At 26.5% G+C, this 15,567-nt stretch overlaps 1 protein-coding gene across 1 annotated transcript; it reads right to left on the reverse strand.

Moving 5' to 3' along the window:
• Positions 1 to 554: 554 nt before the first annotated feature.
• On the reverse strand, positions 555 to 1,592 carry LOC108468110 (calmodulin-like protein 7). Its single transcript, XM_017768967.2, has one exon. The coding sequence runs from the start codon at positions 1,324 to 1,326 to the stop codon at positions 637 to 639; it is 690 nt and encodes a 229-aa protein (XP_017624456.1). The 5' UTR covers positions 1,327 to 1,592; the 3' UTR covers positions 555 to 636.
• Positions 1,593 to 15,567: the final 13,975 nt, after the last annotated feature.

Here is a 15,567-nt window from a genome sequence, read left to right on the forward strand (position 1 = left end):
CAATAACATGAAATTTTATTTAAAACAGTTTTATGCATTTGAATCCACAAACTGGTTATCAATTTGAATATGGTAAAAAGTCACTTCAGTCTCTTTTAATTTTGAAATCGAACAAATTGATCCATATAAAAATTCGGAGCATTTTAATTACTATCAATTTTGAAAATGAGCAATTAAGGATAATTTATCACAGTGTAATGTCTTTCATACGTAATTTTGATTTGTACAATAACAATTTTAATCCTCTAAATTTACATATTTTGTTAATTTGATATTTATTCTAAAAAACTTAATAAATTTAACCTCTACATTTACACAAGTACTGGAAGGTAAATTTGTTAAATCATGATCAATTAATAGAATGTGTAAATTGTGAGAGCTAAATTTATTATTATACCAATGCAAAATTAACAAAAAATATTATCATTGTAATTAATTATCTTTAATTGCTCACTTTCATGTTCTAATATTTTTAGAACAACAATTTAATTAATATCGAAATTAATAAAGAAAATTTTTACCTAAAAGGATCAAAAACAGAACCAAATCTTGAATTTTGGCATAGTAGAAGGACTAAAAATGAAATTATACCTTGGAAAAAACCTGTAGAATGTGGATCATATAATTGATTTTAAATCAAAAGGCTGATACTAATCGGCCACCATTTTTCATCATCGTCTTGAATTCATCGAAATTCACCATCCCATCGCCGTCGATATCAACTTTCCGTATCATCGCTTTACAATCTTCGATCTTATCACCTTCTTTTAATCCCAATGAACAAAGGACCGATCCCAATTCCTCGACGGTAATTAACCCATCTTTATCCCTATCAAACACATCGAAAGCTTCCTTCAATATTTCACCTTCTTCCCCCAATCTTTTAAATTCCTCGCCGCCGCCGTCGTCGTCATCGTCGATGGCTTTACACAAGATACAAAACTCATCGAAATCAATCAACCCATCACCGTTAGCATCGAGTTTCACCACCATTTCTTCCACCTCCGATTCCGTCATGAACATCCGTATGTTCTTTAATGATTCGCGCAATTCTTGCTTGGTTATGAATCCGTCCCCGTTTTTGTCGAAGGTGGAAAATACCCGTTTTAACTCCAAGTTATTTGGATCTCCCCGTTCCGTTACTGATATTTTCTGGGCCGTTTTGTAATTCACAGCTGAAGATGATGATGATGAAGAAGAAGAAGGACGGGTATTGCGGCTTAATGATTGGATCCAATAATAAAATTTATTGGGCAAAAAAGAAAAGTAAATATGAATGAAACCCAGTATGAAAAGAATAGCTAATAATAGCAAAGTTGTCACCATAGCTTCAAAATGATGAATGAAACAGAAACAAAAAGACAAGATGAACAACAAGAAGATTCAAAAAAAGTTATAATCTGGGTTTTTGAGGAACATGAAGAACAATGAATTTTTTCATTAATTGTGTGGATTTGTTTGTAAAGGAAAGGGAATTTTTTCAGAAGACGCGGTGTTTGGTGACCCTTTCAGATCCCAAAAACCGCGTGAAATGTTATAATTATAACTTTTTTTAAAAGTTGATTAAGAAAAAATTAAAATAAAATCCATTCACTTGGCCATTGATTAATTTAACTAATCAACACTTGTCGATGTTTGTTTTAGTTTCCATTTTTCTTTCTAATTTTACTAAATTGAACACATTAAATTGACTATTTTTTAATCTGGTCCCTAAACTTTTTTTTTTTCATATTACTTCCAAAATTTTACAGCTATTCTCCATTTTTATTTATGAACTTAAATTTTGTTAAGATGTAATGACACATATTTTAAGATTGTATGATATCATCGCCTGAAAATTTTAAATATATATATAATTTTAAAAAAATTAAGTTATAACATGGTAGTGGAATTCAAATTCAATGACCAAATTAATTTTTTTGTCAAATTCATAGACTAATTGAAACTTTATTCCAAAAATTAATACACGACGTAAACACAACATTAGATAAATAATAAAATAAACACATTATGAATGAAATGATTATATCAAAATATAAATTATTAATGTGTAAAAAGTTATATATTCGTGATAATAAATCTAAAATATTTTAACGGTTAATATACCATTTGCTAACTTATATTTAGTTTTAGTGTTCAATTTGTTATATAGTTTTTGTTCCAAATTGGTATTTAATTTTGATTTCAATGCTCAATTTGGTACCTGAATTAAACAACATCATGTGGTCCAATAAATATTTGACATATGTGCTCTAATAAAAAAAACATATGTGCTTAGTTGGGACAAAGAAATATCAAGTACCAAATTGAACATTGAAATCAAACTTAGGTACTTGTATAGGCTCTCTAGTCATACTATGAGCATAGACAAAGAGGGCATGAGCCTTAGCCTTCGCCTCTCCTTGGCTCAATGAGAAACTTGTTTTATAGTCCTTCCCTAAAATTAAAATATTCAATTTAATCATTTTTAATCCTTGATTAGATCAAAAAGTTATAATTTTAGCCCCTTAAAAAATTAATAATTTAATTTAAGCATTTATAATACAAATTTTTAGCTTCCCCAACAATAAATTATAATATTATCTTAACCCCTAAACAAAATTTCTAACGTTCCCCCTAAATCCTACCATATGTTGTTGCCATATACGAGATTTTATCCAGTTATTAGTTATTACTCTTTAATTAGTTTGTGTTTTGTATTGGTGTATTCTATTTTATAATTTCTTCACATGTATATATTTGTGATTTTGTAAATTCTCAAATATATATTTGAATTATAGATTTTTGGTTAAATTATAATGTTAATCCTTCTATTATACTTAAATTTTGAAATATAATCTCTTTACTTTAGTTTGACATAATTTGATCTCTCTATTTTTATAATAGAATTATTTAATCCATGTAGCTAACAGTTAATTATTCTCGATAAAATGTCAATGTGAATTTTTCTTAAAATCATCCATTCAACATTTAAAAAAAAAGTATTTATAGTAAGATAAAATGGATATTTTTAAGAAAAATAAAATTAACATTTTAACCAAAATAATTAATTATGTTAACTATTCATACTAATTAACGACATTATAAAAATAAACGAATAAAATTATACTCATTTAAAATATATCAATTTTGATTTTAGCATATCAATGAATCAAAATCAAAATTTAGTAATTTATTTTATATGTTATTTTAGTAATTTCCTTTGAGTTGTATGGTGGTACTACTATTTTGAAAGTTACTAAAGTAATTGGTCCCATCTTTGTTGTTGTTGAAGCATATAGTAAAACACTAACGGTTGTATTTGTACCATAATATGCCTAATGTTGGTTTGGTGGTCCAATAGCTCTATGACTAGTTGTGCTTTATCCCTTACTTCTTCCTTTTAATTCAAGGAAAGAAACTTCTAACAATTTTTTATATATAACCACAAATGTAGATCTGTTTTAAAGTAAATTCCTCTAACTATAGTAATGATTTCAAGATTCGAGCTTAATTTAAATATTGGAAAAGATTGCCGATTAAGTTTTAATTCAATTGGTATTAATATTGTTGTCAATGCAGGATGATATAGATTCGAGTGTGCTGAAGCATATTATTAATTCTCCTATTAAAAAGTTAATGAGGGATTATGGGTAGTTCTAGGCATTATGTCAAAAAGAGTAGTTCGGAGAATTCAAATACCTTGTTTTGTTTTTATATTTTATCGTATTGACGTTTTTTAAATTTATCTAATTTAATTATTCTTTTAATTTAGGTCGAAATAATTTAAATATGTTTGTTTATTTAATTTTAATTATTTAACTCGATTGGTATCGATATTGTTGCCAGTACAAGAGGTCGTGTGTTCGAGTGCACTGAAGCACATTATCCTCCTATTTAAGGGTTTGATAGGGACTTTGAGTAGTTCTAAGTATTATATCAAAAAGAACAAATACGATAAGAACCTATAATAAGATTAATGTTAAAAAATTATCTAATTTCATTATTCTTTTAATCTAGGTGGAAATAATTTAAAATAATTTTATTTGTTTTCTAAATTAATAAAATGTCATATCAATAATTTACACATAACTTAACAATATAATGGAGTTAGTAAAATGTTAAAATTAAATAAAAATTAAAATTTTATGCATATAAATGAATTAAATTAAAGTTAATGTACAACATTACGAATTGTATCAAAATTGTTTATAATTTTAAATATTTATCCTTAATAAAATTAATAATTTTATTATTTAAATTGAGAATTATTATTCATATTTAATGAGATTTTCATATAAAAATAGAAAAACAAATTTACTGAGAAGTTGCATTGGATTAGTTGATGTTGAGTGATTTGACTTTTGAGCTACATTTTGTTTTTGACTTTTGAGCCAAAATTTAGTCATTGACAAAATTCAACTCTTCAAAAGTCAAACCCCAAACTTAATATCTTAAATAATTAATAGTTATACTTAATTGAGTAATGTTTTATTTTGAGTTTATATTTGATGTAATGTAGTTGATATGTATCAATAATAAGTAGGCATGTATTAGTTTAAGCTAAAACTAGTAGCATATCAATTTCATTTTAATACTAAAATCTTTAATTCGGAAATTAAAAAAGGTTGAATTTTCCGATTGAGTCTTAACTATTGCTAATGTAGGAGGACTTGAGTTCGATTGCGTTGGAGCGCATTATCCTCTTATTTAAAGGTTAAGGAAAGGTTATGAGTAATCTTAGACATTGTGTCTAAAAGAACAGATATGATCAAAATCTATAATAAAATTATTCAAAAAAAAAAGCAAGGGTTCGATTTTTATAAAATTTTAGTATATATTTTTCTTTACTAATCCAATATATTCACAACAATGATCTTTAATTAGGAGGGATGGAAGAAGAGTATAGTTATCAAAACCATTGATGTCAAAAACCTTATTGATTCAACTAGCAGTATATAATCCAATATAAAGCACACCTTGTGAGTCGGTCAAAAATAAAAAATCAGGACAAAAAATTAACGATCCAATTGACAAAACTAGATATGGTTTTATATTTATTCAATATTATAACTATCGATCAGTGTTTAAAATTTGATCATCATATTTTAACTATGCACCACCTCGTATCTTAGTTAATATGTAATACATAAACTGATGCTTAAGCTGAGTGAAAGACTTAATCGATATAACAGTATAGTTTTAAAATTTGAGGACTAATTTAAAATTTAACCTATAATTTAAAGACCCAATAAGAAAAGTATGAAAGAATACAATGATAAGAGTTGGTGATTGATAGGTGAGGGTGAGGGAATGATGATAAAGGATCGGATAATGTTGGTATTGTACCTATTTATAATAGGCTTATAATCCTCCCCTACATAGCAAGCCACTTGCGCCCGTACTATCCTCTTCTGAATTACAAAACAAAAACAAACACTCATCCATGGTTACATTCTTCAACAGCTAGGTGACCACTGATTTCATATATTATTCTTGAACTTATCCACTTATCTGATCTACCCTATCACGAGATATACATTAGATAAAGAGTAAGGTGGTTATTTTGTTGAAAATTTCATCTATTTATATTGATAAAAATCGATATTATTGACAAAATAATCAGATAATTACATATGGTATGTCAGTTATGCCTCATACTAACATACAGAGACAATTTTATAACAATAGAAATAAATGAAATTTTTAGCAAAAGAACCAGTTTACTCTTTGATATTTGTAAGGGTATTTACCCTTTTTTTTTTTAGTAAAGAAAGCAAAATATATTCCGACTCTTAGTATAACGATATTCATGATACTTTTACCCACAAACACGATATAACATACTTGGTATGAATTATAAGAAAATATTAAATCATAAATACAAGCATTTCTCATTTAAAAAAATAATTTGCTTACTATTTAGTTATTCTATATGCACAAACCAATGAATCCTTTGTAGTGTTAGTAAAAGTTGAAACCCAGAGATCATAAATGTCCGATTCAATACACATATTTAGTTTCTTAATTTAAAATTAATTTTAGTTTAAGTCTCGTTATGTGTGTGGACTTTATTCATATTTATTTCATTCTAGCATTAGATATATTTATGGTCATAGCCACTTAGATGTATTACTTTGTAATTGTAATTTCGTTTCGTTGTGAATGGTAATAATTGAGTTTAGATCCAAATATATTATGGTTATTAATCCGTTCATTTTTGCATGGTGTTAGTGTCACTTACAACTACTAGATGCAAAGCCATTTTTAACCTAAGAAATGTCGTATTTAATTGACATGTTTAGATCAAAATTGTTTAAACTTTTTATTGATAATTTATGAAGTTTTTGACAGCTTATTAAATAATTCGGGCAACAATTAAGTCAAATAATTATGTAACCAGGATTTTCAAAGTGATCGAAGTTTCCATAAATAAAAAAATTAAATTTTCGATAAGTTTTATGATAAGATTTTCGAGATTATACTCTTTACTGAAAACTTATTTAAAATATATTTTTGTGGGATTAGATATTCACGTTAATTGTAATTTGAACAAAATCATTTCACCCGTCTAAGCTTTCAAGGAAAAAGAGAATAGTTTAATTTGTCATATAGTAGTAATCTGCAAATTAGTCACTGAATTAAACTTTAATCACACATTATCAAATACAAATATGATCGTGTTTAGACAAAATTTGACATCCGTATTTTAAACTGGTTTGAACTTAAAAAATTATTATATTTGAAAACTTGCACAATCTCACCTTTAAACACCTCTAGTAATATATTGCAAAAATTATAAACCATGCCGTATCTTCCATACCTTCCTCTTCTCTCTTTCTTAAATAAAGTTTGTATAAAACGATTATATAGTATTCCATGAAAACACTGTGAATGCCCATCTTCTTCTTCTTCTTCTTCTTCCTTGTATATTTTTAGGGTAGGATCCCATAAAAAAAAAGCTTAATTTTCTGATAAATTTAAAAGTTCTGGCCATGCTTTTCCACAGCTTTCTTGAACTTTCTTTGTGTACTTGTTTGTATGTATGTATGAAGCTAACAAAGGTTTAGATAGAGGACACCATGGGAGCTCAAGAAAGCTGTGGGAGAAGATGGCAACGTCTCAGGACTTGTTTTTCGTCTTTAACATGCCTCCATTGAAGACCAACACTAAAGAGTCTCCATTTCTCATTTATGGTAAGCTTTTATCATCATCATCATCATCATCATAATCATTTTATCATCCAGAATTCTACCAGCTTTCCTAGAAGAAATGGTTACGGGCAGAGACGAATTCAGAACCTTTGTTAAGGTTCTAAAATTGCAGGGGTTGAAGATAAAAACATAAATAATATAGGGGACGAATTAAGTAATTTTCCACACTTCCATAATATTTCTATTATTAATATTATTTTGCATTTGAATTTTCAATTGATTCTATCTCTATATCGTATCAATTCAAAAATCGTTTTCATTAATATATATTTAACGATTGAAAATTTTCATTTAAATACAAATTAAATATTTTTAATTAATTCAAAATTTTACATACATAATCTATATAAATGAAATATAAAATATAATAGTTGAATCATTAAAATATTAATTAAAGAAAAAATTATAAAAATATATAAAGTTACATTAATTTATATCGATATAAGTAGATTCTAATCCAACCCAATAATATATATTAAATTAATTATAACTAAAATAAATTTAATACAAAACACATCAAACATATCTCATGTAAGACTTAAATTCAGAATAATTTAAGAAGGATTGGGCATGGTTTGCATATTAACTCAAGTAACAGTATTCTCAACCATAACGATTAGGTTAAGTCCAACCGTGCGTAATTATGGATAATTCATCTGTTCAAACTCTCAATGAATTTTTTTTACTCTGTCAACCATCACCTCCTTTAAATACTTTAATTCTCAATAGAGTCGCTCTGTAAGGTATAGGGGTTTGATTCTGTTACAAATAATGCAGGCAATAAGACAAAATGTTGTAGCAGATTACAGTGGTCTTAAGCATACCATGATTCAAGTCGACAGTCACAAAACACAAAGCAATCACATCTTTCCATTCCTTAATGCCAAAAAGAACTATAATAATTTAATATTATATAAAGACAAAACACTTCCTCTCTTTTGACCCAATCAATATTATATGCTAAGTGAAAAGTAAATTAATTATATTATTAAAATTTTATTTATTTTTATAGTTAAAATTTGTTTCTAGGAGATGTATGCGGTATATTATGTGGTATTATTTAATTATTTTATTAATTATGTTAATTTTAATAATATAAATAATAGAGTTATTAACAAAAATACTAATTAGCTCTTTAATTTAGCAGACAAAAAGGATAAAAATAAAATACAATTTAATTTCTAGTACATGAGTTTCTATAATACTTTTACCTCCAATAGCATATACATATATATATCATCTCTATTATATATTTACTTAAATTTAAACGCAAGTGTTAAGATATAAATATGTATTTAATATAAATATATTAATTTTTTATATATTTAAAATATCCTTAAAAGATTTTATCTCTAAATAACATAAATATTGAGCACAAATATTTCACTAAAATGAAAATTTTAGTAATATAAATCTATTTATATAGCTGTAATAGATAGTTACAAATATCTATATGTTTGTCTTGTTGTAAGAACAACTTGTCCATTGTTTCTAGTTTCTACTACCTTAGGAAAAGAAAATACTAAAAATCAGATCTGATTTTGAAACATCCCCCACCATTGCCAGGACAAGGCAGCATGTTTTTGGGATATGTTCTCGGTAGGTCTGTACAAGGTTCGGGTTTTAAAGAATAAAAGATATTTTTAAATTACAATTTAATTATTAAAATTATATTTATAATGTTTAATTATTTTTTAAATAGTAAAATAAATATTTTAATCAATCAAAATAGAATTTGAAAAATATTTTGGAATCCGGTCTTGATTTGGTTCATAAACACTTCTGGTCCTCAATAGAGCTGAAAATTATTTGTATAATATAAAAATATGGTCAAATTATGCTATTAGTCCGTGTATTTTTTGAATTTGGTCAACTTCAATTTTTTTTATTTTCGAATTTTAAAATTTCAATCCTTACTCGAATGATATCAATTAATTTCGTTAGGTCAAATTATGCTACTGGTCATGTAAGTTTTGGTTTGAATTTCCTTATTTTTCAATTTGATCATTTTTAGTCAATATACTTTTCGAAATTTAAATATTTAATCCCGACTCAAATAATAGTAGTTAAGTTCATTAACTAAAATAACATGTCTTTTCTGTAAATATTATGTGCAATTAGCAAAATTAATATGATATTATATATGTAATAATATATTTGCGACATAAAATTTTAAATTAAAGAATCTCACTTGTCAATACTGAAATTTCAAAATCTTAAGTGGGTCACTCTCAACATGATTCATCCAGGTTTGATATGTAATGCAAACAAGGGCATATATAAGGGGGAGACAATGGCTTTGGCCCCTAAAAAAAAAGGTTAAATTGCCATTTAGATTTTACAGGTTAATATAATGATAAGATTGTATTTTAATTCTTTCAAGATTTATAATTTATTTTAACTCCCTAAAATAGAATAGTTGTATGATATACATTACTTAGATTTAATGTTATACATAAGTATGTGCTCGATACGAGCATGTTCATTATTTTTTAGATTTTATATGTATTCAGGGTGTTTGAAGGATCATTATCTCACTATTCATATGTTCAAAGGTGACGCAATGGATGGCAGACTCTTAGCCCTTAAAATGGTAAAATTATATTTTAATCCTTCAAAATTATCAATTAATATAATAATAAAATTATATTTTAATATCTAAAATTTATAATTCCTTCTGACTATCCAAAGAAGAATTTTGAGGGTTCGAAATAAAATGAAGGTAAATTTAAAGAAAATGTACTCAAATTTATAAGATTGGATCTACAAAAACGAATAAAAAAATAATATATATATACACAAAATATTATTGGTGGAACAATGGCTATGATTTGCTTGAACTTAAAAACAAGAACATGATGGAAATAGACAATACAATAACATTAAAAAATTAAAAGGAAATGGCAATTCAAGCATGGACACCTCTGGATCAGATCTACAGTACCATAAAACTCCAAAAACAAATGTTCATTAGGGTTATGAAAAAAATTATTATTTTTTCTTGTATAAACAATTACATTATTGCAATAATCAAACCTAGAAGGAAGAGTGAGTCACAAACATAGGAGAGCCAGAAATGAATATAAATTTTTTTAAGAGGGTCAATGTGTAACTTCACCATTATTTTAATTTGTGATTTCTAAAAAACTAAAGGGACTATATAAAGAAATTTTCATTTTTGGGGCCAAAGAATCAATAATAAAGCATTTGAATCCTTTCCATTGACCCTATTTGTATCTTCCCACAGCTTTATTGAACCGCAATTGATACTTAAAACCGCTCACATGCATCATCTAAGACGTAGTTGCAGTTCAAGAAAGCTGTGGAAGAATACAAAGAGGACCATACTCGATATTTTCCCCTTTTTTTCCCTTCTCATCATCGCCATTTTAATGAAAACCCTAAAAGCTTAGGAACCATCAATGGCGAAAAAAAAAGCAAAAGAAATGAGATCAAAGAAAATGAAAAAGAAAGAGATTGAATGAGGAGTTTATAGGGTGTAGGGAGGATATTTATAGTGAAAAAATGAGGGAGTTTTTCTCTTTTAAGCATCAATCCCTAGAAGAATATTGGGACATGGGTCTTTAAGATTTATTCAACCCTAGCTTTTATTTATTTTTAATTATTGTTATTTATAATAATTTAAATTGATTTCACGAGCCCATAAATGAAAATAAGGAATATTCATTTTTTGGCTAAATTTAGTTTTGGTCATTCTATAGTGTTTAAATTTGAGATATAGTCCTTATATATATATATATATTTGGTGAAAATAAATACAACTAAAAAAAATCAACAATAACATGAAGTCATCTAGATGGAATCTTCTAGTAGACGTAAACCAGTTCTTCTGTCTCATACTGCCTTAACTATTTCGTCTGCAAGCATATTTTCTTCTCGGGGAATATGTTGTATACTCCATTGCTTTAAAAGCTTCAACAATGCATGAATTATTCTTACCAAAGTAGAGCTGGAATCTCCGCTTATTCCCTTTTGAATGGTGTTGACTGCTTCAAGACTGTCTATCTGAATTAAGACTCTGTCGATACTCCTATCAAGGACAAGTTTCAACCTATCAAAAATATCCCAAAGTTTAGAATCTAGAACTGCACAATTACCCAAATATCAACCGAAGCCGATAATCCACCCCCATTACGATCTTGCAGGAATCCTCCATCAGTAGCGAACAAAGATTCCAGATTATGATTTTTTTTATTCATATAAATGTGTTTTTAAAAAAAATCCATACCAATATTTTAACTAAAATAAGTTAATATTATTTACAATTTAAATTAACTAATGATATTATACAAGTAAAAAAATAAAACTATGTCTAAATAAAGTATAATAATTAAATGCTAATTCTAATTTGAGTATTATAGAGGACCAAAACCATAATTATTTTAATGGTTTTTTCTAAACCTATTATTATTTAAAATGTAGATTTTGGTAACAAATGTAGGGATATTATTTTATTTATCATAATATTATCCAGCTAATTTTAAAAATAATATTTTATTCAAAAATAATAATATTTTAAAATACAATATATATGTTCATAAATTAACGTGCGGCTGGGATGATTATTGCCGGATCTGACGGTGACTGTTACCTTTAGTGGGGGCAAACACGTGGACCCCATCGGAAGATTTATTTTTATTTAACAAGTAAAAACTTTATAAACTCGAGATTAATACAATTTTCTTTTGAAGGTTCGAATTATAAATTATAGATTTTAGAGGTAAAATATAGTTTTATTATATAAATTACAATTTTTCGAGAGATTAAATTATAAAATTTTATTTTTGGAAAGATGAAAATTTAATTTCAAATTTTAAAAGAGTTCAAATACATTTTTCCTATTTAATTCACTTATAATAATTTTTTTATTTTGAGGACCGAGATTCTTGCCTACTCCTTTTAGATTAACTTCCAAATCAAGGTTTTACTTTTCTTTTTGCTAAATAATAATAATACAACTATTATAGTGGATTGAATTTTAGCCTAGTTGACGCTGTTGTTATTAATTAAAGTAATGAGGAAAACGTGAGTTCGAGCGTACTTAAATGTATTTTTCTTTAATTTAAGAGATGCAAAAGGGTCATGAGCAAGGCGAAATCAGAAAATTATTTTATAAGAGTCTATGGATGAATATAATTTTTTGGAGGAACCAAAATGTAATTTTACAATTATACTAACATGTAATTCAATAAAAAATTAAGAGACTAAATGACAAATCTACCATTTTTCGGGGCCAAGGCCACTACTTACACCTTTCCTTCACCCCTAGTCATGTATAAAAGTAGGCATTGTATTAAAATACTTATTCGTATTAATATAAAAAATAATTATCTTTTTTATTTTCTTTCTTATTAAATACACTCTAAATTTATTTTCTTTTCAATTTTTTGTATTTTATCCTCCATCTATTCACTTCTCAACTCGATTAAGTAACGTTTAACCTCATTTTGATGATTAAACTGATATAACAATCCAATCGATTCGATTAAGATATTTTAAAAAAACTAAACAAAAAAAATAATGTTCACATGGAAGCATGTGGGGACAGAACAGCCCGTATTTTCCGGGACGGAGGTCGGTTTGTCGAGAGGTGGTGTTTAGCGACGCTTCTAATTTTGTCACCATTTGTCAACTTTCATGGAACATTCCAACAACATAAAGGAACTCAAGGTTTCGCACATTAAGGCATATGTAATCGCCCATCTATATGTGTTTTCAAAAGGGATAATACCATATTTACCACCCGTGCTTTACCAAAATTTTCAACGTGGTACCTACAATTCTCAAATGTTCAATGTGTCCTCTGTGCTTTTATTCCGTTTTCTAATCTAGTACTTGAGTTTAACAATATTAATGTCTAACATGTCAAGACACGAGGATCACTCTTATTACACCACATGTCACTTTTCTAGAAAAAATGGCAAGTCAACTCAAGGGGCTTTAAAACAATTTTACCATTTTTTCCTAGGCAAAAAATAAAAGAAAAACGTTTTCAAATTAAAAAAAACTCATTTAGATATCTTCAACAGCCATCTTTTTTTTTTGTAAAAATTGTCACGTGGCATGATAAAAGCAAAATACAAAGGGCACATTGGACATTTAGAAACTTTAGGTACCACATTGAAAGTTTTGCTAAAGTATAGGGGAAAATATAACATTATCCCTTTTAAAATACTTAAAGCTAAGTGGGATTCCCATGCAACGGGATGTTTGTGTGTATTAATATTATAATATTTTTATAATTTTGGTTTTTATTTAAATTAATTAATGGTTTAGAAAAGAAATATATTCACAATCTTTATTCAATAAAAATATAACGTATAATAATATATTAAAAATAAAATAAATATAAATGCATCAATATCATGAATAGTAAATGTAAATAATTTTAAAATAATTAATGAATTAAATATAGCAACATATATTGTTAATATTGTGTCATCTCATATTATTTAATATTTTAATATAACAATTTGGAGCATATTTTAATATTTTAAAATTATATATATTTTCAAATGTATACCGAGTATACTTATTTTATTCTACAAACAACCTTAAAAATTGTGACATGTCTTTTTTAATATTTTACTAAACTCAGATAGGGCATTTGTCAACCCCATGATCTTATTTGAGGAATTTAAAAATTTCATTGATAGTGTACTAAATATTTTCCCTTAATTTTTTTGTTTTTTTTTTTGTTTTTGCAGGTATTAAGCTAATAAGATGTGAAAAAATAATTAGTATACTACGAGTGAAGTTTTAGATTTCACAAGTAAGATCAAAGATTTGACAAGTGTCTTATCGGACATAGTAAAATATTTAAAAATATTTTAAAAAAGACATATATTAATTTTAAAATTACTTGTAGAATAAATAAATGCACTATCAATATATCAAATACTAATTTATTTTCTTATTTAATATATTTTCTCTTTTACTAATTTTAGGGAGAGAAAGGAAGAGAAAAATATTATTTAATTTTGGTATCCTAATTCTCCAACAAGTTCAGACTGATAAGACCACGTGTAAGATTATGGCGACAATTGCATGGAAAAGCATGTACTATATTGTCAATTTATTGATGACACACTCTTTTTGTCCCAAAGACCGGACACCATTGGAGCATTCTATTTAAACTCACAAATTTGTCTAATTCTATTGTATAATAAAATTATTATGGGACATGTCTCGGATGATAAATTTATTGTAAACCACTTACAGAATAGGTTTTAAAATATAAAAAATACCTTATTATAATATTAAAAAAAGTTTTGAGAGGTCCGAGGATTGAATTTTAGCTCAATTGGTATGTGTATTGTTGTCAATGTAAAAGGACGTGAATTTGAGTGTGTTAAAACGCATTATTCTCCTATTCATGAGTTGGGAGATGTTATAGGTAATTTTAAATATTATGTCAAAAAAGAACATATATAATTAGAATCTATAATGAAATTTTTAAAAAAATAAAATAATATTGAGAGTTTCTAGCATTGGGCAAATAAAATCTTTTATTTTCAAAATTGATTTGCAAGTTCATGTTAATTATTTATAAATGCAAATAATTTTGGATAATATTTAAGATGAATATCTCGAATTAAGTCAATCGTGGACAACCTGATTAATGAACAATTCTAAAAACTTGATACAATTTCGAGAGCATGTAGAAGGACCAAATCCCTCCGAGATCGGGTTAATAAAAAGATATATAAATCTTAACATGAATTTTTAAAATTTTTTAAATGGTTGAGTATTTGATATAATGATAGAGTATTTTTTTTTTATTCCACAAGCAGCTTTAAAAAGTTTACATGTGTCTCTGTTTTTCTAAATATTTTTCTATACTTCTATAAGACACTCAGCTCCTCGATCCTACTTAGGGGGTCTAAAAACTCCACTAGCAATTTGCCAAATAATTTTCCTTTTGAAATATATAAATAGTAAAAATGAGCTATATATCGAATCAAGATAATTCAACTTTTTTTGAAGGGTTATGGTTTGACTCGACCTATGGGCAAGACCCTTATCAGCCTATTTATATTTTCCTTTGAATATATATATATATATATAATTAATTGAATTGAATGTATTCTTTATTACGTGATAAGTAATTTCTATCTATTTATTAAACTAAATATATTAATTATTAATAAATAATTCTTACCTATTTATTATTCTTATTGAAAATTTTTATCATATAGTTTTTATTAGAGTGAGTTACTCTCTGAATAAGACACCGCAAATATAGAATGTTTTCGAATTACATAATCAAACTTTATTGAATAAGGATTCCAATGTTGATAGCAAAATAGCAATAAAAAAGACTACAACGAAGCATAAAACAGTGATGGTCTGG

This window comes from Gossypium arboreum, chromosome 8, assembly GCF_025698485.1.
Source record: "Gossypium arboreum isolate Shixiya-1 chromosome 8, ASM2569848v2, whole genome shotgun sequence".
Lineage (NCBI taxonomy): Eukaryota > Viridiplantae > Streptophyta > Magnoliopsida > Malvales > Malvaceae > Gossypium > Gossypium arboreum.

What these genes read in the sequence shown, in the direction of transcription:
- LOC108468110 (XM_017768967.2), bottom strand. Translation starts at nt 1,326, where the DNA reads ATGGTGACAACTTTGCTATTATTAGCTATTCTTTTCATACTGGGTTTC.